General features: G+C 45.7%; 1 protein-coding gene across 1 annotated transcript in view; it reads right to left on the bottom strand.

Annotated features, from left to right (window-relative positions):
- Window positions 1-18,625: 18,625 nt before the first annotated feature.
- Window positions 18,626-26,045, bottom strand: part of LOC137638419 (E3 ubiquitin-protein ligase RNF10) — a 93,146-nt gene continuing 85,726 nt past the window's right edge. Inside the window, exons 13-14 of the mRNA XM_068370471.1 lie at window positions 25,601-25,807; window positions 18,626-19,465 (exon numbers count right to left, since the gene is read on the bottom strand). Coding sequence (XP_068226572.1) covers window positions 19,365-19,465; window positions 25,601-25,807 — 308 coding nt within the window. The 3' untranslated portion in view covers window positions 18,626-19,364. The remainder of the gene's footprint in view (window positions 19,466-25,600; window positions 25,808-26,045) is intronic.

The following is a 26,045-nucleotide window of genomic DNA, read 5'->3' as shown; positions in this document are numbered from 1 at the left end:
GCGTAGTGCTTGAAGAAAACACGCGAAGATTTCCAACCTGTGAAACTCTTGAGGCTTTCGAAATCCATGCTCTGGAAAAAATTCAGAGACGATGCGACTTTTCTAGGATCATGACCTGCGGGTGTACTGTCAGGATCCGCTCTGCGAATGAAGTAGGAGATTTTCGCTCTTAGTTGTTCCAATGACAGGTCGCTACCCGATGTTTCTCCTTTGAAGAGTTGGCCTCCACCAAAGTCAGAAGTTCTACGAAGATAGACCTTGAGGCTCTCTACCGGACATAGAGAGGCATCTTCTTTCAGGGGGCAGATTCTCCAAGGGCCCCATCTCTTGGTGGGTAGTTCATTTTTCGCGAGAAACGTCGGATCCGGGAAGAGGGTAAGGTCTCCTGAGTCTGTAAACAGGATGTGACCCTCGTCTCTTGATAATGCCACTATTTCGCTGACTCGGGCTCCTGAGGCAAGAGCAAAAAGAAATATAACTTTTTGAGTCAGATCCTTGAGAGGGCACGAATCGTTGTCCAAGTTGGAGGCAAAATGGAGCACCTTGTCCAGGGACCAGGTTTTGGCGGAGGTGCTGGGCGTAGACGAGCGCATGCCTTCGGCAGTTTATTGAAGATGTCGCTGGACAGATCAATCTGGAAGGCGTACAGTAGTGATCTAGTCAAGGCCGATTTGCAGGTAGAAATCGTGTTGGCTGCTAAGCCCTGTCCATGAAGGTGAATGAAGAAGGACATGCAAAAATCGATGGTGATTTCCGTAGGATTTTTTGCCTTGACGAATGAGACCCACTTTCTCCAGGATGATTCGTATTGCCGTCGTGTGGATTCGGTCTTGTATTCCTCGAGGAAGTCTAGACTTTTCTTCGAGATCCCAAACCTTTTCTTCGCGGCTAGGGAGAGAAAATCATGAGATGAAGGTCCCTGACCTTCGATGATGAAGCGAAGACAGTCGACTTCTGTACTTGCTGGGAGAGAACTGGGCCCGGGAGAGGGATCAGCGTGGGCTGTAGCTCCAGGGCTAGGGGGTACCAATTGCTTCGGGGCCACTTGGGAGCCACTAGGGCCACTGTCACTTTGAAGGTTCTCAGCTTGGAGAGGACTTTCAGCAGAAGGTTGGTGGGAGGGAACAGGTAGATCCTGGACCATCTGTTCCAATCCAGTGACATGGCGTCCACTGCTTCTGCCTTGGGGTCCTCGTACAGGGCCACATAACGAGGAAGTTGATTGTTGTCGCTCGTTGCGAAGAGATCGATCTGAAGTTCCGGGACTTGGTGAGAGATGAAGGAGAAGGATCTTGTGTCTAGAGACTATTCCGACTCTATCAGGCTTGTCCGAGATAGAGCGTCCGCCGTCACGTTGCGGAATCCTTGTAGGTGAACTGCAGACAGGTGCCATTTCTTCTTCTCTGCCAGGCGGAAGATTGGGAGAAGCACCTGATTTATCTGGGGCGATCTCGAGCCCTGACGATTGAGACATCGGACTACCACCGAGTTGTCCAGGGTCAGACGAATGTGGATCGAGGGAGGCGGAGAGAGTTTCTTCAGAGTGAGAAGGACCGCCATGGCCTCCAAGATGTTGATGTGAAACGTCTTGAATAGGGGAGACCATGTACCTTGAGCCTGTTGTTGGTGGGAGTGACCTCCCCAACCCTCCAGCGAAGCGTCCGTGTGGATGTTGAGTGATGGAGGTGGATGTTGAAGAGGGATGGACCTTTTCAGGGCCTTTGCTTCCGACCACGGCTTTAAGAGTAACCGAAGTCTGTTTGGGAGCCGTCTCTTGAGGTCTCTTCGAGCGATGAATGCAGAACGTCTCCAGACTCCCGCGGCATCCTTTAGCTGTGCACGCAGCACTGGGTTTGTCACTGAGGCGAACTGTAGAGAGCCTAGAACTCGTTCCTGCTGACGTCTTGAGATCCGTTTGGATTTCAGCAGTTTTTTGACAGACCCTGCTATTTCTTTCCTTTTCTTCTGGGGAATGGAAAGGCGGTGTGACTGAAGATTCCACTGGATTCCTAACCATTGGAACTTCTGAGCTGGAGAGAGGCGAGATTTCTTTCTGTTTATCTTGAATCCCAGATGTTCCAGAAACTGGGTGACTTTGTTGCAGGATCTTAGACAATCTTCGGGCGATCGAGCCCAGACCAGCCAGTCGTCGAGGTAGGCCATCACCTGGACGCCGCGGAGGCGGAGCTGTTGAACGATGGCGTCTGCCAGCTTTGTGAAGATCCGTGGGGCCACATTGAGGCCAAAGGGCATGGCCCTGAAAGCGTAGCTTTTCCTTTGGAGTCGAAATCCTAGGTAGGAGGAAGCGTGGTGCTTCATTGGAACGTGCCAGTAGGCATCCGCTAGGTCTATGGAGACCGTGTAGGAACCTTGAGGCAGAAGGGTCCTTATCTGTTGAAGAGTCAGCATCTTGAACTTGTTGTTCGCTATGAACTTGTTGAGGGGGGATAAGTCTAGAATGACTCTGAGTTTGTCGGAGTCCTTCTTGGGGACGCAAAACAGTCTCCCTTGGAACCTGGTTGACTTTACCCTCCTTATCACCTTCTTGTTCAAGAGTTCTAGGACATATTCTTCCAGAAGGGGGGTTGACTGTTGGAAGAATTGCTGGAAGGTTGGGGGTGGATGAGTCCAGCTCCAGCCTAGAACCTTCTTGACGATGCTGTGTGCCCAGGGATCGAAGGTCCAACGATCCTGGAATTGGCGGAGTCTTCCTCCCACCGGAAGCACTTCATTGCTTCTGGTTTCCCGAGGGCTTGCTACCTCGGCCGCTAGCTCCCTTTCCTCCTCTGCCTCTGGAGGGACGGCGAGATGCATTTCTGCCTGCACCTCTGTTTGAGCCTCTACCTTTGGGACGAAAGGTAGTTGACTGCTGCTCAAATGCAGGGGTGAAGACCGGCGACTGTGACAAGACCGGTTGGGTGACCAATTGAAAGGTCTGTTGTGGCTGAGCTGCCACTTGGGGAGTAGCGGATCCCGGAAACTGCCGTCTCTGTTGACGTTGCTGGGGTTTCGACTTTGTGGGTTTCCTCTTAGGTTGAGGGCCGTCGTCCTGAGAGGATTTCCTTTTCTTCGACATGCCCCTTTTGTGGAGAAGGTTCCTGTTCTCCGTGGCGGCCTTGTCGGTGATCTCTTTCACTAGGGAGGAGGGAAAGAGGTGTTTACCCCAGATGTTGGAGGAAATCAGCCTCCGGGGTTCGTGTCTCACTGTAGCACTTGAGAACACGAATTCACGACAGGCTCTACGAGCCTTCGTGAAGCTGTACAGATCCTTTACTACGGTCGCCAGATGTGTTTTGGCGAGGACCATGTAGTAGTCAGGGACCCTAGTGTCACCGGCCATGACTTCGAGCTGTACTTGGAGGGACATAGATGCAGCGAGCCTTTCCTTCGTATCATGTTCCCGACGAAGGAGATGATCGTTAAGTTTTGGGAGGTCCTCGTTAAACTGACGACCAGCGACGTCAGGCTCTAGTTTCCCCACTACAAAAGTTGACTGGACGTCTTTCCAGTGTCTAACATCAGGGGAGTGGTCAGGGAGAAGGGTCTACACTCCTCCAGTGCAGGGCAAGGTTTTCCTTCTTCCACTGCCTTATGCACCGCAGTGAAGGCCTTTTCCAAAAAGGGGAAGGTCGCATCGTCTGGTGCGACGTAAGTCGGGTGCTTTTTGCTAAGCGCCGGTAGTTTAGAGCAGGTGAAGCCCCTACTTTTCACTGTATTGGCTAACATAGCCTGGGCCTTTGGGAGATCGAACACGATAACCTCCTTCGGTTCGGTCTCTTCTTTAGAGGCAGGTTCAGATCTAAGTCGGACGTAACAGTCCGGGTAAGCCTCAAAGTTTGGGAAGAATTCCACTTCTTCCAGCGCGATCGAGCCGACCTTTTCGCTAATAAAGATCTTGCCCGTGGTGATCGGCATGTGCTCGGCATACCTCCAGGGGTTAGTATCCGAGCATGCGGGGAGGTCCTTAACCGAAATCCTTTTCTGTTGTTTTGAACTTCCCATGTTGGACCTGAAGAACTCATGCGTATCGCGGAGTTTCTTATCCATGAGAGCCTCAAGCATCTTGAAGATCTCCTGGGTGTTGGATGGGGTAGGATCCGGGGTAGCGGATGTAGACGGGAGTGATACATCCGTCAGTGTAGGAGTTGGTGTGGGGGTGGATGTTGGAGCGACCTCCTGCTCCGACTCAGGGTATTCCACCTGATCTTCCTCATAGTCCAGTTCGTCGCCCATGAGGTTCCTCTCCGTGTTCTCCGACACTTTCGACATACGTTCCACATTGTAGGAGTCCAAACGGCACTTGTGCATGGACTGAGCCATGACCACATCCGGTTCCACCACTATCTGGACGGTGGGAATCTGATCTTTAGGGACCACTGAGTCTGGTGATGCCTTCGGGAAAAGCAAGGCCCTCAAATCTTCGGTGGCGAGATACGGTCCGGTGGCGTTCTTCTGGAAGCCACGCACCCACTTGCGTAGCTACTCTCGAGCAGTGCCCCTTACCTCCGCTGAAGGAGGATCGTCGAACGCTTCGACCAGACAGTTCTTGCAGACTGTACAGTGCTGCGGGTCCCAGAATTTCAGTTCGCCTTTCTTATTGGCGCAGGGGGCGTGGGTCCGACACGCCGAGTGCCCGTAGAAGTGCGGGCGCTTCACTCCACAGAAGTTGTGGTCACATTTAACGTACTCCTCCTGTAAAAGAAAGAGAACATGAGTATACGGAAGTCATATGAGTGACTTATATTACTCTAAAGTTAAATTTTAAGTAGTTAAACTTTAACTTAACATTAATTAGATTATAACATTGTAATGTTAGAGAGTGGAGCGGGAAATGAAGTAGATAGACACATACTTATGCATCCCGCCCAGCTGGTTACCGTAACCTTATCAGTAGGCAATTTCGTTTGTGATCGAGGACACAAAGCAGAATTCTTCATGGATCGCCAAGGAAGGCAGAAGGTAATTCTAGCAGAGATTTCCTGAGATGTATATCAAGGACTGAGACCACTCAGACCATTATAGTAAAAAATTGGGGGTTAGTAGAAGATCCCATATGATAACGGGTTCCGGCAACCAGCTGCGCTAAGACACACACAGCATGCTGGAAAATTGTGATATGCAAGAAGACAGCACGACCGTTAATAGAACGGTAAGACAATACCTATCCATTGGGGTACCTAAGCTATCTGGTTGCAGTGTAGGGCTATCAGCATGTAGTTGATAGCTGGGAGAAGGGGTGCAAGTCTCTTGGTGTCTCCGGAGGGTGCCGGCACACCGACGACACGCCGGAGGCCGCTCAAGCAGGGTTTATGGCATTAGGGAAGACACATAGAGAAGTCAGGTGTAATGCCAGCTTGGCGGCCGCCGGCACAGCGGCGGCACGCCAGCAGGAGGCGGAGGCTTCGGCTGCTGGCTTGGTGACTAGATCATAGGATAAGGAAGGGAGTTATGGTATACCCAGACCGCCGGCAATCAATGCCGGCACGCCGGAGGCCGGCCCGAAGGACGGACAACCGAAACTAGGTAGTGTAAGGGTGGGCCATCGGCCATACACCGACGGAAGGCGGCAGCCCTCCGGTACGCGGAGGGCTGTCGACTAGGGAGGTTATCTAGGAATGTGTCACCAAGGGACGGCGGTATCGCCGGCAGTAGAGGCGGCAAGGGACCGGCACCAGGACAGGAAGAGAGACAGAAGGAGGGATGGAGGGATAAGAATACGAACCCCTATAGCATCCCACCTGAGTGAGTATACCCATGATAGGGGTGAGCCCTATCACCCAATGGCAGGGGGCCGGCAGTCGGCTGGGTGCCAGAGTAACCCAAGGGAGGGTTAGGGTACACCCAAGAGGGGGGGAACCCCTGCGGACAAATCGCTTCCAGTGGCTAACCGCATAGGACGCTATGAAGGGTATATGTACCAGAGCGGCCTGCCCACAGGAGCTCAAGATAGCCCTATCACTCCACCCTAAGGAGGAGTTGTAGGACTAGGGACAGATGTGTATAGGCTAGCCTATGTATAGGCTAGACCATACTAAGGGATAGGTGGGGAGGGAGAAGAAGAAGGGTCTTCCATAGGGGAGGCTCTGTACAAAAACGGCCACCAAGGAAGGGAGGACGCTCCCTAGCCTAGGGTAGGTAACCTGAATGAGAACGATGCATGGGTACCGTTTCAAGCAAAGTACAGAACTAGCCCCCCCCCCCCCCCCCCCCCCCCCCCCCCCGAGGCCTAACCTAGAGCAGGGATGTTAAACCCCAAGCTAGGTAGGCTGGAGGACATATCGCAAGTTGCAATGAAGGTCAGGTAACCTAACCTCAGCAACTGAGAAAGGACAGGCCGTTCCTCTTTCTCAGACGCAACCCTAAGGGGGGATCATTCCCTTAGGGAGGACAGAGAAGCGATAAATACTGTACTCTGATACGGACTTGATCCCCTTACGTGGTAGGGGGAGCATGGCCACACAGAGGGAATGCCCTAAGGCAGGGGGTGAAGGGAGCATATAGGGGTCCTACATTTAGGTTAGGTTAGAAAGGCACACTATCAAACCGATCCCCTATATGGTCCCTGAAGGCGAAAACACTTGCATCAAAGTAAACAGTATCATAAATAATGCCACTATCTTCATAACTTAACCTAGGATCACTGGAATATATCATGCATGAACACTTGTGCTAGGCAATCTGGCCTAGGGGCTAAGCTAGCAATCTAGTATGGGGTCAGGCGATGACCGATAAAAGAGCGTCAAAACACGATATATGAAGTTCCTAGCTATGAAGACTAAATAACTAACAGTATCAATTAGTTAAAAGGCCGGAATAAGCTGTTCAGGCTAGCTAAATAAGGCATGCAAGGGAACAGCGACGCCATAAAATGGCGTGTCCGGTAGTAGCACAGCTCCGCCAGAAAACATGAAATATCTCGAAAAGTATAAGTTACTTTACGGTCAGAGCTTATTTAAACAATACTGGGACCTGGTACTCAACTTTCCAGAAGAAGGCGAGGCTGAAGGTAGCGACATTACGAAGATGCAAGCCGATAAAAAAGCACAAGGGAAAATCCGTCTTAGCAAGGCAAGCTAATAAAAGAAGGATGAGGACGGACGTGAAGTCATTTAGCAATGGCGCCCGTTTGTTTACGTTTCGAGTACCAAAAGTAGCCACGGACGAGTATAGCTGTGGAACGGCTCCCCAGCTATTCTCCGCCCCTCCATATCGAAGTGTTAACTCTATATGGGGTGCAGATAGCTATGTGGCGTGTTAATACATGCGTCCCCTGTTGATATACAATGTCTTAAAGGGAAACCTTTAGGATACTCGCTCCAGAAGTTAGAATTCTGTGATAACCTGTGGTTAAATTCTCTGGGAATATCTTAGTAGTTAATATACCCAAGGAAGCTACCAATAAGAAACCTTCCATCAGGACGTCATGGCTTGAGCCCAAAAATTATTTTTTGAGCTCAGGCCATGTCGTTGTGATGGAAGTTCCTTCAAAGGTAGCTTCCTAGGTATATTTGACTACAGTGATATATCCCAGAGAATTTACCAAAGGTACCCAGAATTCTAACTCCTGGAGCGAATATCCCTTAAAATTTTACTACGAGATATCGCGTAATATCAGAGGACGTATTCTTGATACGTCTCATGGCTATCTACACCCCCAACAGAGCTTTCACTATGAGGGGAAAGAGAGGCAAGAATAGGGTGAGTCGTTCCAGAGACATCGCTCTCGACGAGTCACTACTGTACCGCAAATAGTGCGCCTGTCTGCCACCCGAGGCGCCACCGTCATTCTTTCTATCCTAGCTTCGCTTGACCGGTGATTTTCCGTTCTCTCGTGCTATTTTGGAGTATTTTGGATGTTATGATGTCTTCCCCAGCCTCATCAGCTTCTAGAAAGTTAAGTAATATCTTTATCTTGTGTAAATGTAAACTCTTACCAGTTTTGCTTTTCGATTGAGATCGTAATTAACGTAACAAGAGCTGCTGCCAGCTGGATGGCGTCAGTGACGCGGTCGTTCTTCTGTTCATTTAGTTAGCCAGAACGACCTTTTCCCGGCATTTATACGCTTTAATAACTTTAGCTATTTAGACTTTTAGCTTGGAATTCTTATATTATGTCTTTGTTGTCGTGAATTTGGCTATTCTGAACGGGCCTCACGAGTGCTAGGCTTCCTAGCCTTGGCACCCTCACACTTCATGCATGATATATCCATCCTGGTAAAGTTGTATAGAAGCACAGGCAAATTTTTTACACTTGTTTGATATTACTTAATTATGCTTTCCTCTTCCAAGATAGTATACAGAGAGTTTCGGTGATCGATTCTCAATGCTCCTAAGCTACTAACCCAGGGGCTTTAGTATACTTTCATACATGTCCCCATTGCTCTTGTATTGCCTTTTAAGGGGAGACTGACCCCTCCTACTTTCATACTGGGCCAAAGATATTGGACATTCGGGTACCGACTGCCGGCCGCTGAGTAGCCGGCCACCCAATCCTGATCCTCTACCGCCGACTGCCTTGGTTCTCCTTGATGGAAGGATCCTCGGCTGCCGGCCGGCAGAGCCGCCGCCGACCGCAGTGAACCATGACACCGCCAACAGCCGGCAGAGCCATTGCCGGCAGATACTACTGCCGGCCGGCAATGCCGCCGCCGCTGACAGTCGGCGGAGCCGCCGGCAGCCGCCAGAGCCGTTGCCGGTGGCATATCACACAATATTAAGAAGACAATACTTGCCTTCAATAGCCCAGTATAGGCCGGCATGTGCCGGCCTGCCCGGCAGATGCCGGCAGGCCTGGCAAGCCTGACAAGTCTGATAACTTGTTGCTAAACAGTCAGTGCTGTAGCCCAAGTTTTTTCCAACCTACAAGGTGCTTCATGGGCAGCCTATTGTGAGACCATCACATATAAGAGAGTGATTCTCTCTTCCTTTAATGGATATGATCCATTATTGTCCTTAATCCCCATTATTGAAACTGGAAGATTGTGTTAAGATACACTAATATCATAGGATATTATCTTCCCCTAAAGATTCTTAAGAATTCTGTTTTCAATATTGGAGGAGGTCATAGCAATTGGCTGGACAGGAAACACATGTAGGTGTCTTTCCTACTATAGCTTACCCTATCCAAGCTAATATAACATATTATGTATGTTGAAATTTGAGAATTTCACCGAATACTAATAGACTTTTCCTTTCTTTACGGGAGGAGCATCCCGAGTGCGGGAATAGTTTTTGCCGGGTCCGCAGTAAGAACGTCTGCGGCTACGACATGTGCAGGGCCCATGCTCGCTGCGCTATCACCAAGGGGGCTCTCAAATATTGGGACACGCAGGAATGTACTGTTATGTACTAACCTGGTAACCGAGGCTTTTGATGACCAAAAGTCGACTGAGTCAAGGGACGCAGCAAGGGAGAAGCTGCGTAAATGGGTTAGGGGTTTTCAGAAGAATACCTCCGGCCCATACCTTCCTAATGAAAGGATGAGGGCATGTCTCTTCCCTAGGGCATCTTCGGATGTGGTTATTCCCCAGGCTCAACCTGAGATTCCCCTTGTGCAGATTCCGGTAGAATCTGACGTTTCGGATGCCTTGGAGAACATCCAACTTGAGGACAACATGTCAGTTGTCTTAGAGGAGACGGAGAACGATCTCCTAGTGGAGGAGCTGGATCAGGCGGATGATGTTCCACCCGAACCACTACCGGAGAAAGCCGATACGATTTCGTTGTCATTGGCCATAGAAAATGAGCCGGTGCCTTCTACTTCCTCCACTGCGCCCCAACTGGATTCGATTACGAGTACTTTGCACTCGTTGCTGTCCATGGTGCAAGACATGCAACAGAAATCGATCGAGAAGGAGGCCTCTTTTCGGACCGAAATCCATCAACTGGTTGCGGCACGTTTAGCTCCAAAGAAGCTGAACGTTAAGGATCTCCCTGCCTTCTCTGACGTTAACCCTTGGAGGTACGCAGAGCACATGCCCATGTCGGGCGGGAAGATCTTCCTCTCAGATAAACTGGGTACTGTCCCAGTAGAGGATATTGAATTCTGGCCCAGCAAAGGGTCCTACCCGGCCTGCTACGTCCGTCTCAGGACGGAACCAGCGTCCAAAGAGGAGACAGAGCCCAAGGAAACAATTGTCCTTGAACTCTCTAAGGCTCAGGCCTCATTGACCACCACCTTAAAGGAGAGGGCCTTCACTAGCTCTAAGGTGCCGGCTCTCAGCAAGAAGCACCCATCCTTCATTGCTGATCCTCAACGTGCCTTCCCCTTTATGGATAAAGGGCTCAAGGCAGCCTTAAAGGCAATAGAGGCAGGGAAACCGTCCCCTACACTCGAAGAGTGTAGACCCTTCTCCCTAGCCTTTCCATCAGATGATGCGGACTGGAAGGATGTTCACAACACCTTCACAGTCGGGAAGCTGAAGACAGATATTGCCGGACGACAGTTCGGCGAAGACCTCCCCAAGCTGTCGGACTTTCTCCTGCGTAGAGAGCAGGAGACAAAAGAACGCTTAGCTGCTTCCTTGTCTTTACAGACTGGCCTGGAGACAATGGCAAGCATCCCAGATAAACCAGACATGTACATGGTCTTCGTCAAAGCCCATCTGGCGACAGTGATTAAAGACCTGTACAACTTTATTAAAGCCAGAAGGGCTTGTAGAGAGTTCGTGTTCGCCTCGGCTGCGGTGAGGCACGAACCCAGGAAGCTGATAGCTTCCAACATCTAGGGAAAAGACCTCTTCCCAAGTGAAGTGGTCAAAGAGGTCGTAGACAAAGCCGCCACTGAAAACAGAAACCTCCTTTCCAAGTGGGGCTTGTCCACCAAGAGGAAATCTTCAGCTGACGAGGGTCCCCAGCCGAAGAATAAATCAAAGCGACCAGACGGTGGCACAACCACCCACCATCTTTCAACTGGTGCCCCAAACCCTGGAGACTCAGTCTTTGGTGTTCACCCCAGTGTTTGAAAGGCAGTCTACGACCTTTCGGCCGAAGTCTTGAGGATCCTTTCGAGGCTCCTCCAGACGCCCCTCCAGAGGTAGGGGCAACAGGGGAGGACGTGGCCAAGGAGGTAAATCCTCCTCCCAGCACTCTAAGTGAGATGCTACCGGTAGGAGGGAGACTCTTCTACTTCCGGGATCGTTGGACCTTCGATCCCTGGGCCCACAGCCTAATCAAGAACGGACTAGGGTGGAGTTGGAGCTCAACTCTACCAACCTTCCCTCAATTCTTCCAACACTCAACCCCCATATTGGAAGAATATGTTCAGGAACTCTTGAACAAAAGAGTTATACGGAAGGCGAAGTCCGTCAGCTTCCAAGGAAGGCTATTTTGTGTTCCGAAGAAGGACTCGGAAAAGCTCAGAGTAATTCTGGACTTGTCACCACTCAACAAGTTCATAGTGAACTACAAGTTCAAAATGGTGACGCTTCAACACATCAGGACCCTGTTTCCCAAACGGGCATACATAGTCTCCATAGACATGACGGATGCGTACTGGCACGTTCTGATCAGCCGTCAAGTTTCCCCCTACCTGGGATTCAAACTACAAAGAAGACAGTACATCTTTAGAGCCATGCCCTTTGGACTAAACATAGCTCCAAGGGTATTCACCAAGCTTGCGAATGCAGTCATTCATCAACTTCGCCTAAAAGGAATCCAGGTGGTAGCCTACCTGGACGACTGGCTGGTGTGGGCAGCATCCAAAGAAGAATGCAGGAAAGCCTCCATGGAAGTGATCCAGTTCCTCGAACACTTAGGATTCAAGATCAATCGGGAAAAATCCCGACTGTCTCCAGCTCAGAAGTTTCAGTGGCTGGGTGTCCACTGAAACTTGCAGTCGCACTGCCTTTCCATTCCATCACAGAAACGGAAAGAGATAACGGGATCTATCAGAAGCCTTCTTCGATCCCCAAGGATATCAAGAAGGCAACAGGAGAGAGTGTTGGGGTCTCTCCAGTTCGCCTCAGTGACAGATCCAGTATTGAGAGCACAATTAAAAGATGCATCAGGAGTCTGGAGAAAATACGCATCAAACGCTAGAAGAGATCTAAAAAGACCGACACCAAATCGTCTGTGATCCCTACTCAAGCCATGGTCGGAGGCCAAGAACCTAAAGAACAAGGTTCCCTTACAACCACCTCCACCGTCAGCCACCGTTCACACGGATGCCTCAAAAGGGTGGGGAGGTCACTCTCACCATCGGAAAGTCCAAGGAACCTGGTCTCCCCTCTTCAAAACCTTCCATATAAACTTCCAGGAAGCCATGGCAGTTTTTCTTTCCCTAAAGAAACTAAAACTCCGCTGCTCAATCCACATCCGTCTGGTTCTAGACAGCGAAGTCATAATGAGATGCCTAAATCGACAGGGCTCGAGATCGCCTCACATAAATCAAGTGATACTAGCCATCCCCCGCTTAGCGGAGAAGAAGAGATGGCATTTGTCAGCAGTCCACCTTCAAGGGTTCCGCAATGTGACAGCGGACGCTCTATCCAGAACCAAACCGATAGAGTCAGAATGGTCCCTAGACGCAAAATCATTCTCCTTCATCTTACGCAAAGTCCCGGGACTGCAGATAGACCTCTTCGCAACGAGCGACAACAAGAAGCTACCCCGGTATGTAGCCCCGTACGAGGATCCTGTAGCGGAAGCGATGGATGCAATGTCCATAGATTGGAACAGATGGTCCAAGATCTACCTATTCCTTCCAACCAACCTTCTGCTGGAAGTCCTCGACAAGCTGAGATCCTTTCGGGGGACGGCAGCAATAGTGGCCCACAAGTGGCCCAACAGCGTTTGGTTCCCCCTGGTAACAGGACTACGCCTGAAACTGATCCGTTGCCGGACCCAGTTCTGACTCAGCAAGTGCAGAAATTGACTGTCTCAGCTTAATCAGTGAAAACCCAGAACCTTCATCTCATGATTTTCTCGCCTTAGCAGTCAAGAAACGGTTTGGGATTTCTAGGGACAGTATCAACTTCCTAGAAGAGTACAAGTCAAAGTCAACAAGAAGACAATATGAGTCTTCCTGGAAAAAATGGGTGGCCTTTGTCAAGGCGAAGAAATCTAAGGAGATTTCTACGGACTTCTGTTTGTCCTTCTTCATCCATCTTCATGAACAAGGTTTAGCAGCCAATACGATTACTACATGTAAATCCGCCCTGGCCAGACCAATACTTTATGCCTTCCAGGTAGACTTTTCCAACGAAATCTTTAACAAGATCCCTAAAGCCTGCGCAAAACTTCGGCCCGCAGCTCCTCCTAAGCCCATTACATGGTCTTTGGACAAAGTTCTTCATTTAGCATCAACCCTGAATAATGAAGATTGCTCGCTGAAAGACTTGACTCGGAAGGTGATATTCTTGTTTGCACTAGCCTCGGGAGCCAGAGTTAGCGAAATAGTGTCCCTCTCGAGAGATGATGGCCACATTCAGTTCACAGACAATGGAGAACTGAACCTCTTTCCAGACCCGACGTTTCTCGCCAAGAACGAGCTACCCACTAAACGGTGGGGTCCCTGGAGAATCTGCCCTCTGAAGGAAGAAGCATCCCTCTGCCCAGTGGAATGCCTAAAGGTCTATCTTCGTAGAACTTCAGACTTTGGGGGAGGTCAGCTTTTCAGGGGAGAGACTTCTGGTTCAACGTTATCCTTGAAACAGATTAGGGCGAAAATCACCTACTTGATTCGCAGAGCGGATCCAGACAGTACACCCACAGGTCATGATCCGAGGAAAGTTGCCTCGTCTCTGAATTTCTTCCAAACAATGTCGTTTGAAAGTCTCCGTGCTTATACTGGATGGTAGTCCTCGAGGGTCTTCTTCAAGCACTACGCGAAGCAATTACAAGAAATTAAGTTTCATGTGGTGGCGGCGGGCAGTGTGATAAAACCCGCTGCTTGATTCCTGCGAAGAACAGTGCACTATTAGGGACTTATAGTGAAGGGTGTACACGATAGACTAACAAGACATATTGTGTTAGTTTTGTGTTTAAGTGATAACACTATAGACTGTTCTCCCTATACAGGTGACATTAAGCATAATAAACTGACACAAGTGCCAGGCATTTTTATATGCACAGTGTTTTAGTAACAACAAATTATAGAACGAAACTGCATGTTTCCTTTGAGTGGCTAATGTTTTCCTTTTCAGGCAAACCCCTTTTTTATTCTGTTATTACTGTTTATGCTCGTATGTAGAATTATTCAACATACATTGTAATTGTTTGTAATAAACAATAGAACGAATATTTGCGTCTCCTTCGCCCCAAATATTTACTCTAATAGTCATTTAAACAATTCTTTAAATGCATAAGTCAGAGCATCCTTGACTCTTGATAATTAAGTCAATACTAGAACTAAGATTCATGGTGTTCCAGGCAAACAGGTAAGACCTTGTTGTACTAGACTGTTCATTTTACTGTTTAAAGTGTTCCTACACATATATAAACCTGTCCGTCTCTTCACAGTAATCTGCCCAAGCCATTTCTATCCTAGTACAGACTATGCTTTACGTATATGTTGACACTAATATACAAACTGTTTGCTAGATTTTTCCCAGAACTCACAATACTCAGGTTTTTTCCTCGAGTCTACCCAGACTCTTCCCTGTAGGGGGCAGGAAGCACTGACATATTTTATGATCAGCTGATTGATGTACAGTATAACGGTAACATCAAGTGTCTCTAGGTCTAAAGACCGAAGAGGAAAGATTTAGCTCGAGATGAACGGCACTATTGGAAATCCACAGATACATTAATGCTCTGGTACACTTCCATCACGACGACATGGCCTAAGCCCAAAAAACGGATTTTGAGCGTAGCGAAAAATCTATTTTTGGGTGAGGTAGCCATGTCGTCCTGATGGACCCACCCTCTTTTGGGACAAAAGGATAATTAATCCCACCCTATAGTACTGTATCTGCATCACCTACAAAGCTACAAAGAATGACGGTGGCGCCTCGGGTGGCAGACAGGCGCACTATTTGCGGTACAGTAGTGACTCGTCGAGAGCGATGTCTCTGGAACGACTCACCCTATTCTTGCCTCTCTTTCCCCTCGTAGTGAAAGCTCTGTTGGGGGTGTAGATAGCCAGGAGACGTGTCAAGAATACGTCCTCTGATATTACACGATATCCCTTAGTAAAATTTTAGGGGATATTCGCTCCAGGAGTTAGAATTCTGGGTACCTTTGGTAAATTCTCTGTGATATATCACTGTAGTCAAATATACCTAGGAAGCTACCTTTGAAGGAACTTCCATCAGGACGACATGGCTACCTCACCCAAATATAGATTTTTCGCTACGCTCAAAATCCGTTTTGTTCTATTTATTTAAAGTTTTAGCTATGGTTGCATAACAATATAACTCTTCTCTTAGCCCACATTCTCCCAAGGACAGGAGAAAATATTCAAGAACTGCTCACTCCTCTTCCCTCCACAAGTAATATCTCAGTCTTTAGAAAACAGATTTGAAAGATGTAAACCATTTTCATTTACATGTTTAAGTTTTTATATACTGAATCAACTTAGCAATAATTAAGAATGGAACTTTTAGTTGGGAGAAATTACTGTGTACAAATTGGAAACTTATTCATCATATGAACCCTTGAACGGAGGGGTACCCCAGGGGAGTGTACTTGTCCCAATATTATTCCGCATAGATACTATTGGTCTATTGAAAATACTACAAAAACATGGCGTTAAGTTCAAACTATTTGCGGATGACACTCAATTTTACTTCTTCATAAATGATATAAATGACACTACTGAAACTCTAAACCAAATGCTTGATACTGTTAGAGAATGGATGATATTTAAACAACTAAAATTAATTGAGAGCAAAACTGAATTCATGGTGGTGGGTAAGAGAAACAGCGTGAGAAACTTGGGCGATATTCAAATGAACATGAATAATGACTCTGTGCCGATATTAAGTAAAGTTCGAGATCTAGGTGTATGTCTTGATTGTAACTTGTCTCTCAATGCCCAAATAAATAATGTAATAAAAACTGTTGGTTATCATCTATGAAATATTGCGTTTATAAAAAAGGACCTGGACGAAAATTCTGTAAAGAAACTTGTGATAAATTGTGTTATTACCAGAATTGACTACTGTAACTCTTATCGATTACAATTTACCAAAAGTGCAACTTAAGAAATTACAAAACATAATAAACAGAGGGGCAAGACTGATAAAAGGTGTCCCACCTAGAGAAAGGATCACCCCTATACTAATTACTTTACACTGGCTGCCGATTAAAGCGAGGATTGAATTTAAAATATGTACAATAACACCCCAGGTTATCAGAACCAGTCGTTCAAAATACTTAAGAGAATTGCTACATATTGCGCAGCCAACAAATCGTGTCAACATGAGAATAGTTACATATGGCTTCAAACTGTTGGAACCTAGATATATGTCTACTTTAGGCTCCAGAGCCTTTAAATATGCTCCCACGAAACATTCAAATGATTGAAGACATTAAGGCTTTCAAGAGGAAACTGAAGACTTTCTGATTTCAACAGTCTTACAACAGTGACGATTTAACAGTAAATGAAACGTTAAATACTCTGAAGGAACAAGGTAAAACGACAGCGGAGGTCCTGAACAGAGTGGTGCTCTCCTGCTGTATAGGACCGGAGAAGCAGCCATCAAAGTAAAGTAAGTAAAGTAAGAGAGTTTGGATGCATTACTGGAACACGACTTTTTGCTGTCAGAGTCAATCTTTGTTGGAACATCTTGAAAGAAATGTGGTGAAGTTCTTCAGGTGATTACTAGTTGTTGTAAACCGATTGAATTTTTGTTTCTTCTATTTTTATTATCCAGTGTAGTGCAATGTTGATATTCGTTGTGTGAAATGACGGTTGATATATGATGCATTAATTCCTAGCGAAACAGGAATTCCTTTAGTGCAGTGCTAACGTGTTAGCCTAGTGTTCGTACTATATATTATTACCATATTTAATACATTTACTGCTATAGAGTATTTTACATCTAAAAGTACCATTACAGTACTAAGGTAATAATCACATGTAATGAAAAAAAAGTCTAGGGTACCCTATTATTAGTGTAATCATCACCCACAGTTAAGGAGGGCCAACTGAATAAATTTTTTAATCTTTCACACTGACAAGTAAATAACCTTTTAGGAGAAAATTCTTATTTGCTTTTTTTTTAATGCAAGGGTCAAGTGTTTTGCGTAAACCTTTACCCAATTTGTTTGTTAACAACGTAACAGTGCAAAGAATGGCATTGGTTAGGAAGGTCAAGCACAGTACAGTACTCAGATAAATCTTAATCACACTTCCTACATCTATTGGTATTTCTTTTCTTTTTTTTGCTTCTGCTCCATACAGTTTTTATTAACGTTACTTGTACCTTATTTCATTATACTGAACACATACTTTGTTAATGGAGGAAAATGGCAAAACAAGGTAATACCCTCAGTTTCTATGCTTCATGAAAAATAAACTAACTATTATTACTTGCTAAGCTACAACCCTAATTGGAAAAGCAGATTGCTATAAGCCCGAGGGCTCCAACAGGGAAAATAGCCCAATGGGGAAAGGATATAAGGAAATAAACTACATTAGGCTATAAAAAGTAAGGAAAAATATAAAATATCTTGAGATCAGTAACATTAAAACACATCTGTCATACATATATAAACAAAGAAGAGATAGTGTGCCAGAGTGTACCCTCAACAAGGGAACTCTAACTCAAGACTGCATGACTGATATAGAGGCTATGGCACTACCCAAGAATATAAAATAATGGTTTGATTTGAGAGTCCTTCAAGAGGAGTTGCTCATCATTACTCAAGTCTCTCTTCTACCCATACCAAGTGGAAAGTAGCCACTGAACTATTACAGTGCAGTAACTGACACCTTGAGCGAAGTAGAATTTTTGGTTATCATAGTGTTGTTAAGCATATGAGCAAAGAGAATGTGTAAAGAATTGGCAAGACTACTTGGTGTATTGGTAGTCATTGGAAAAAAGCCATACCCACAGAGGGGGATCCAATGTAGTACTATCTGGCCAGTTATAGTACCCAATAACACTAGCAGTAATAGCTCGACTCGTGGCTGGTACCTTGGCCCCTCTCACTACCCAGTAACCACTAACAAGTATGAAGACCATAACTAGTTTTGAACCACACTGGAGCAACCTTATCTGTATAAATATGGACAATGAATTCTCAATAAGAACAATTCTCATCACTCACCATCTGGTCATGTAAGGTTTGGCCGAAGTTACTCAAATACTCTGCACCAAGATCAAGCAACTGGTTATATGGACATTAGGATTTCAATAGTTTTTTAATGGCAAATTGTCTCTAAGCCAATGAGAACATTGCAGTACCTAATAGATTTTATTTATCCTTTCATCCTCGCTCTAGCTTTTTAATTACAGTACTGTAAAGGTATTTCTTGTACTTTAATTTTCTTTCACTAAACATCAGGTTATATTTTCACATTCACTTCCTGAGTGAAAAGGGTTTTAGTATGACTAGCAATGGATCACACTGAATGAAGAGTTGAACAAAAATTTATCAATTTGGCCCAAAAAATTAATGAAAAAAATACATAATTATAACCAATGACTTCTAAAATTGGGAAAAGCAAATTGCAGAGACATTTTCATGTTTTTTTTATTCACTATGGAAAGCATGTGTGTTGCATTTCCAAGTAATGCACAGATTACAATACCAATTGAGTTGCATTGACGTAACAAATTTGCATCCATGTAAACAATCTTAAAATATCACAAACAAATGAGAAACCCTAACATAGGTGAAAACTAAAGACTTGCCCAGATGCCCGACATACTGTCCTCTCTACTGTAGTGTGAAATATGATGAGAAAAACAAAGCATTCTGGGGATTAAGTAACACTGTGGCAAGACATATGAACAAGAGCCCTACAGCCACAGGGAATTAATCATGTTGACACTCAGTACTGTCAGCAATTTGGTTAGGTAATAAGTACAGCATACTTCTATTGGGCAAAGCACTTGGTAAGCTAGGTTCAAACACACCAATCTTCAGTATTGGAAGAACCATTTCTATAAATGAATATAAAGGAACTACAATGATGGCAAACTAAAATGAAAGTGAAATATTCAACAGCTATCTTTACTTTTCTTAATACTGTACCACCAAATATTAGAACCAGCTGTGTATTTTTGTTTTGTTTCATAAACTTTTTAACTTATCAGTACTGTAAAACTAAGAACTTACAATTAAAATTGCTTGGTGGTAACTGAGAGTAGCATAGCAGTGAATTACATAAAATGGGAAAACAAACAATGCAAAACAAAACACTGCATCCTTGCAACCTGTAACTCATAAACAATGATTGTTTGAACTGGATTTCAGTTGAATCCTCCTGACGAAAACAACAAAACTTGTTTTTGTTTCTTCTTTTTCCCTTTCTTGCCAACACTGCCGCATGCAGCATTTTCCCCATTCTTAGCTGCAAAAAAGAAAGTTTGAAAAGTCAATATAGTAATGAAAAGAAAACTAGTTACAAAAGAGTCAGTCTGATTTCTAGACAAATTTACTGGGCATTTTTGGAAACTACATCAGTGCAGATCCACAAGTTTCAAACTTTCATTAGTTTGTTCCAATTTTCACTTAACATCTTCGGTATGAGGCACCCGTCCCCTCTCAGTAATTGTATACGAGAATTGTGAATTAGATATTTTTTTTTCTTTTTACCAGGAATTGCATGTTTAAATTGTATATTTGCATTTTCATCTCATTACTGCTGAGTGATTATGAAATAATTTCACAATAGATAGATTTCAAAATATATAAAAAAAACTAAATAAAATATTTCACATTATGGAGAAATGTTCAAATATCTTTCCTTTGACAAAATGTCTACAATAATGTATCATTACAAGGCATACAATAAACAAACTTGTCTACACACACACACACACACACACACAGAGCGAGAGCGAGAGAGAGAAATTCCCCATCCGATTATTTGTGTACCCAATATTTCTTAATACTGTAGTTGGAAGATAACATTTATTACTGGCTATTTATATTCCGGCATGAATATATATTCTCTTCCTCTAAAATGGATGATGAATATAGTCCTTGGAAACATTTGTAATATGATATAAATGAATAGACATACAACTCTCCTTTAACTTGTGAAAAGGGGTAGGAAAGACTGTGTAGTGAAGTGGGTAATTCTTGATTCAGCATTTTTTTTATAACAGACCACTTAGTTGCACCTCGGGGGTCGCTGCCAATGTTTTCGGTGGCATGTCTTACCGGCTCTTTCCACCTCCATGACGGCGGAGTAAAATATATCAAAACTTTTTGGCCCCAAATCTTAGTACACTCACACCGTAATTTTAAATTTTATTTCTTCAACATCTTTCGACTATTCCACTTTACTAAAGAAATATCTAACCTCTTTTGTCTATGATAAAAAATAAGACGATACAACAGACATACGCTCTATTTTTTTTTTTGCTCCATCATTACAAGGTAGCGGATCAGCTTTACATGCAAGATTTGTTGCCATCTGATATACAGGCTCACTTACTCTATAATAACATCCATTTCCACATTTGTTTTACTGCTGATTACAGATACATTTTTCAAGTTTGCTTTATTTTCTATTGTATTTCACTCAATAACCAAATATTTTTCCTTTCATTGTGAAGTAATTATAGAATAATTTTTACAGAAATTTGTTTTAAATAATTTTCTCTAAATAATGGTAAAGGACAATTATTCTATGTAAAAAGACAAAAAGTTATTAGTTGAAGTGACCATGTTAATCTGTAATAATTCCTTGATACATGGCCGCAGAAAGATATAAAACTACTCGTCAGTAATAATCATTTTCACAATGTACAGAAATGTAATGAAAACATCCATTTGCTTCCTTTGACACAAAGTACTGTAGGCATATGGTACAACAAACAAAAGACTGCTGGAAAAAAAAAAATTCACGCCCCCCAAAAAGAGAGAGAGAGAGAGAGAGAGAGAGAGAGAGAGAGAGAGAGAGAGAGAGAGAGAGAGAGACTTATTCCTGTGAAAAATAATGGCTATGAATGAACTGTATAAACACATCTCTATAACAATGGTGCTGATATAATATTAATTACGGAGATTTTTAAAGTGAAAAAATTATATAAACGAGTTTGCTGTAGAACCCCCGGGGTGGGGTTCTTGACTGGTTCCAACGCCCCTTTGGCGAGCATGGCCGACACTTCCTCCTGTAATGCCGCTCTTCTTAAGGGGTCCTTGGGCGCCAACCACTCTGCCTGTTGGTCCGGAATTAGAGGGGGCGGTTCCGTTAGGAAGGGCAGCCTGTACCCGTCCTTCAGTACTGCTACGGTCCACGGATCCGCTCCGTAGTCCCGCCAAGCTTACCAGGAGTGTTTGAGGCATCCCCCTACCTGAGGCTTCGGCAGGAGTAAGGGGCCTCTCTGCCTATCTTCTCCTAGAGGTGCGGCTGGAGCGTCCTCTCCTGGAGTTGGAATAGGAGGGCCTAAAGGAGGCTTGCGGGGTTGAACCTCCCCTACGGGAGGGCTGCGGGCCTTAGTGCCAAGACACCGACGGGGACTCTCTCCTCGGTTGGACTGGCAAAGAATGGGACGAGTGAGGGCCGTCTGAAGCGGGCCTCCTGTGAGCTGGGCGTCTTGCAGGCGGGGGTCTGGACTCCCCCGCTTCTAAGAGTTTCCTGACTCTCTCCATCACCTCTTCGACAGTCTTTAGGGGAAAAACGGACTCGCCCCACACCGGCGAGTTCCTCAGCGACCTCGCTTCCCGCTCGGGTAACCTACATAACTTGTTCAAAACTGTGTCCCGTTTCCATAGGACCCAGTTGGCTGTTTGCGAGAGGAACTGAAAGGAGAGGAATTTCAAGGCTTTAACCCCCCAGCTGATCAACTCCTGTAATAAGGACTGGTTTTCAGGAACGGAGGGGTCATGTGAGGACTGGAACCCCACCAGGGAGCAGGCCCACCAGTCCAACCAAGAAGAAACGTTGACCAGGTCTTGGGCCATATCCTCCAACATGGAAGCTTCTGCTGGTGAGAAGCACACCGGAGCGGAGGATGCTCTGTCTTCTGCTCCTCCTTGATTTAAGATGGCGATAGCTGGCTCGATTGTACGGGGACCTCCTCGGCGACCATCCGGGACGTAAAAACATTTCTTCGTTCTAAGTCCCGGTAGAAGTTTGGAGGAAACCTGGCTCCTGGGGGCATCCGCTTGGCTGGCTATGAACTTATCAATGTGGTCCATACCCAGCTAAACGTCCGGTGCCAGAGGGAGGGTTAGGGACGGCTTCTGCTGGACAGGGTTGTCCAACAATCTGCTCAGTCCAGAGAGCCAGGCCTGCTCTGCCAAAGGCTTAGGTTCATCCAGCCTGTGGTGTCGCCTGATGAGGGCCAAGACCTTCCGGTAGGAGACGTCGTCTGAAGAGCACTCTCCTCCTTCTACGAGGCCTTCCGTTACCTGGTCATCCGCATGGGGAGCCTCGTCGATAACGGATGGAGCCGCGTGGGAAGCTAGAACCTTCCTCTATGTCGAGCCACTGGCGCGGCGACTTGTAGAGCGGGCTGATCCGCTGGAACGGGAGTAGCCGTCATGGGTCTACTCCCTCCCGCGGAGCTCAGCGGGCTTCCCCAGATCTGCTGGCTGGTCCTGCTGCTCGGGGAGAGCCATCGAGGGACCAGGAGCTGGGGCCATGCTGCCGGGCCGAAGGAGAGGCTCTTTCCACTGGGCGGATGGAGCCAGTGCCTTCGCGGACTTATGCTTGGTGAAAGTCACCTGGTGGGTTGACCTCTGGCGACGGTCGGGCCTACAGGAGGAGCCATGTCACGAGGGTGAAGCAGCGGCTCTAGGGAGCCACCCGGAGGCGCCAGGAGCGTTGGTTGCTTTGAGAAGTTCGCTCCGGGGGAATTGTGACTCGCACCCACTTATCCATTGACGAACGGCTCTTCTTGTATTTCCTCTTGAAGGTTCTAGCGCGTTTCCTGGAGTGGCCAGAGCGCGAGCGCGACCTCTCCCGCTTCCTCCTCAAGCCCCTTGGGCCTTCATCTTCCGAGGAGAACGAATCAGATGAAAAGGAGGAGAACGATGACGGGGAGGAAGACGAGCCCACCGAGTCCACCGATACATCTAATGCAGCAGGGGGATCCTCGTGTCGTTCTACTGGCGAAGGAGGCTGCAAAAAGATTGGCGGGAGTGTTGACGACGGCGCCGGGGGAGACCGAGGCGCTTTCTTGGGAGCGAACCAGTTGTTGAACTCTTCCTCTAATCTCATGGGCAACCTGAAGGGTGTCCTGGGGCCGTCCAAGCAATGGAATCTGAATTCGACGACCCTGCTTCTTAGTCGTCTTCTCCCCTGGTCGCTGAAGCACCTGAAACACATACCCAAGATGCTGGGGAAGGGGCTGTAGCTGGCTTCCCCCACATCGGATCTTCGGCCGAGACGGGTCCTGTAGGCACCAGGACCTCGTCCCCCGAACAAACTCCCGCCCCCCCTCAGGCGCCCCACATGCCTGACCCGACAACATCCCCCACATCAGGAATATCAGACTCCTGGGGAAGGGCAATAGGCCGCTTCCCTGCAACAGACTTACCTTGTCCCCTACTCTGGGTAGGGGAAGGAGGTAGGGAACTTCTCTCCGATGGGCGACGCTAACTGCGAGGAGATGCTAACCTTCTTGGGCGATCTCTTGGTTGCCTTCTTTTTCTTTGTTCCGTAGAGAACCCACTGGATCTTGGGCCAAGCCTCGCACTCTGGACACGTGGCTGAAGAGGAACAAACACTGCCCCTACACGAAGAACACAAGTGTGAGGGTCGACCTCCGGCTTAGACAGAAACGCACCACAAGATTTACCGGCCATAGGCCCGGGGCAACGACGAGGATGCTCCATAATTGAACACTAAAGCACCAAGCGACACAGGTACACAGAGGAAAGAGGTGGATAAGGTTAGGGTAGAACACGTGGGAACACAAAGGGTCGCACTGGGTGAAGAGAACGCGGCGAGATGTTAATCACATCGCGACCAGAAACTTACTGATGACCGAGACCTGGCCACGCACGCTCACTGACCCGGGTCGCGTCAGGGCACGTATTCATCCGCTACAGAGGGACCCACTATAGAAAACGGAGATAGGGGAAACTACACAAAATTCTGGTCGGTTGGGAGGAGAATCCCAAATACTCCTAAGAAAGTAGTTCGAGGTAAGTACTCTGTGTTGGAACAAATGAAAAATAGAATAAAAAATGCTTCAATAGAGCATATATCCCATGAAACAAGAAAATCAAATAATGATATACAGTGAGAAAATTTTGATAAAATATGACTTGGACGATTGCCGAATCATGACGCAGCATAATAGATCTACCGAAACTTCATTTTTTAAATTCGACATACTACCAGATCAACTTCTCTCAGTCCCTACCTGTATTTCAAGGACTTCGAAATAGACTGCACATGTAAGAACATGACAAATACAGCGTAGTATGGCAATAAATGGAAATAATGACAGTAGGTTAATTTTTACTTGTGAAAACAATGAACAAATCTAATATGAAATATACAAGACATGAAATGTGTTTTGTAGAAATGGTAGTTGAGAAAAAAAGAATAAGAAAAAGATACTGTAAACCTTGTCCTGTTTCAACTTGTTTCAACTTGCTTTACAGGTACAACTTTTTGGTTAGTCGGAGATTCGATGGTGTTTGAAGAGCTACATCATGTTTTCTCTGTGACTTGAACAATATGGCAATATAGAAACACACACTAAAATAGACCTTAAAAAACTCATAAATAAGAACTAGAATCGGAAATATTTTGGTTGGCAGTAAATGAGAAGTGAGGATCTACATCTCTACTGCAAGTTAGGGATGTCAGGGGGAATTTGAGTAATGCCTCAGGTAGGGAATGTTGCAAATGGCTTGAGAGTGTAGTGTGGATCAAAATGGCAACATAAAAACAGACTAAAATGGCTCTTACACAATCTGAAATAAAGGCTAAAATCCCAAAAACTTCATTGGTTGGCTATAGAAAGAAAGAGGAGGGGATGATATCAGGAAGAGATTTTTTAGTGATACTTCGAGTGTGAAGAGTAATACATGATCATGTCCTATAATCTTTTTCAGGATATAAGAGTAATTCTAACCTCGATATGGTTTACATTAAAAGCTTGTGATGATGATGATGATGATGATAATACAGGTAATAATAATAATGATAATGATGTAACCGGACGTCACCGTGTATATCACCAGGCATGTTTTGATGTATAGTGACGTTATCATAGTTAAAGGGTTAAATAAAATCTTAATAATACCTGTTTTCTGAAGTGACAAGCAATTTAAAATAAATCACTTTATCTTAATGCCGATTTGTTACACGGGCAAAAAGCACATGCCCTTGTGTCTTCAGGAGATAGATAGTATGCAAGAGGAAAATGACAAGACCATTTTGAAATAACCAGATATACATCACTATGGTTTTCCTCCATATCTGAGCCTTAATTTTACCAACACGCACCATCAAGTACAACATCAGAAAATCCCGACAGTTAATAAAAAACAATAGCAATAAGAAAATACTTACAAACAGCATTTTTGGCTGCTGCATCTAATGCCTGGGCAATGGCATCGCTAAAAGCATGTCTAAACTCTGGCACTGCCAAAGCTTCATTTTCATCATCACTCCCATCTGCATCGCTACGAGCAGGTCCTATCGAAGCACTGAAACTCGCAGAATGTTTCAATTTCCAAGAGCTTGGAGGATTGCTCTTAACAGTAGTCACAGCCGCATCTAAAAATTACAAAAAAAATAAAAAAATAAAAAAATAAATAACTTCAGAGGAATTAATTGGTCAAATTTCAATAAATTGTAGGGTACAAAATATAATATGAACTAATTTTTAACTATATTAAATCTAGTCATATAGATGGATTCAGTGTTTAGAACCAATGTTAGGCTACTACATATGGGAAGGTCATTCAGTAATGCTGTAAGAATGTTGTTAAATTCTTTTAAAATCAATAAAATA

The sequence above is a fragment of the Palaemon carinicauda genome, chromosome 3 (genome assembly GCF_036898095.1).
Source record: "Palaemon carinicauda isolate YSFRI2023 chromosome 3, ASM3689809v2, whole genome shotgun sequence".
Taxonomy (NCBI): Eukaryota; Metazoa; Arthropoda; class Malacostraca; order Decapoda; family Palaemonidae; genus Palaemon; species Palaemon carinicauda.
The sequence above is the reverse complement of the archived record's forward strand: the minus strand, read 5'-3'. Positions and strand labels throughout refer to the sequence as shown.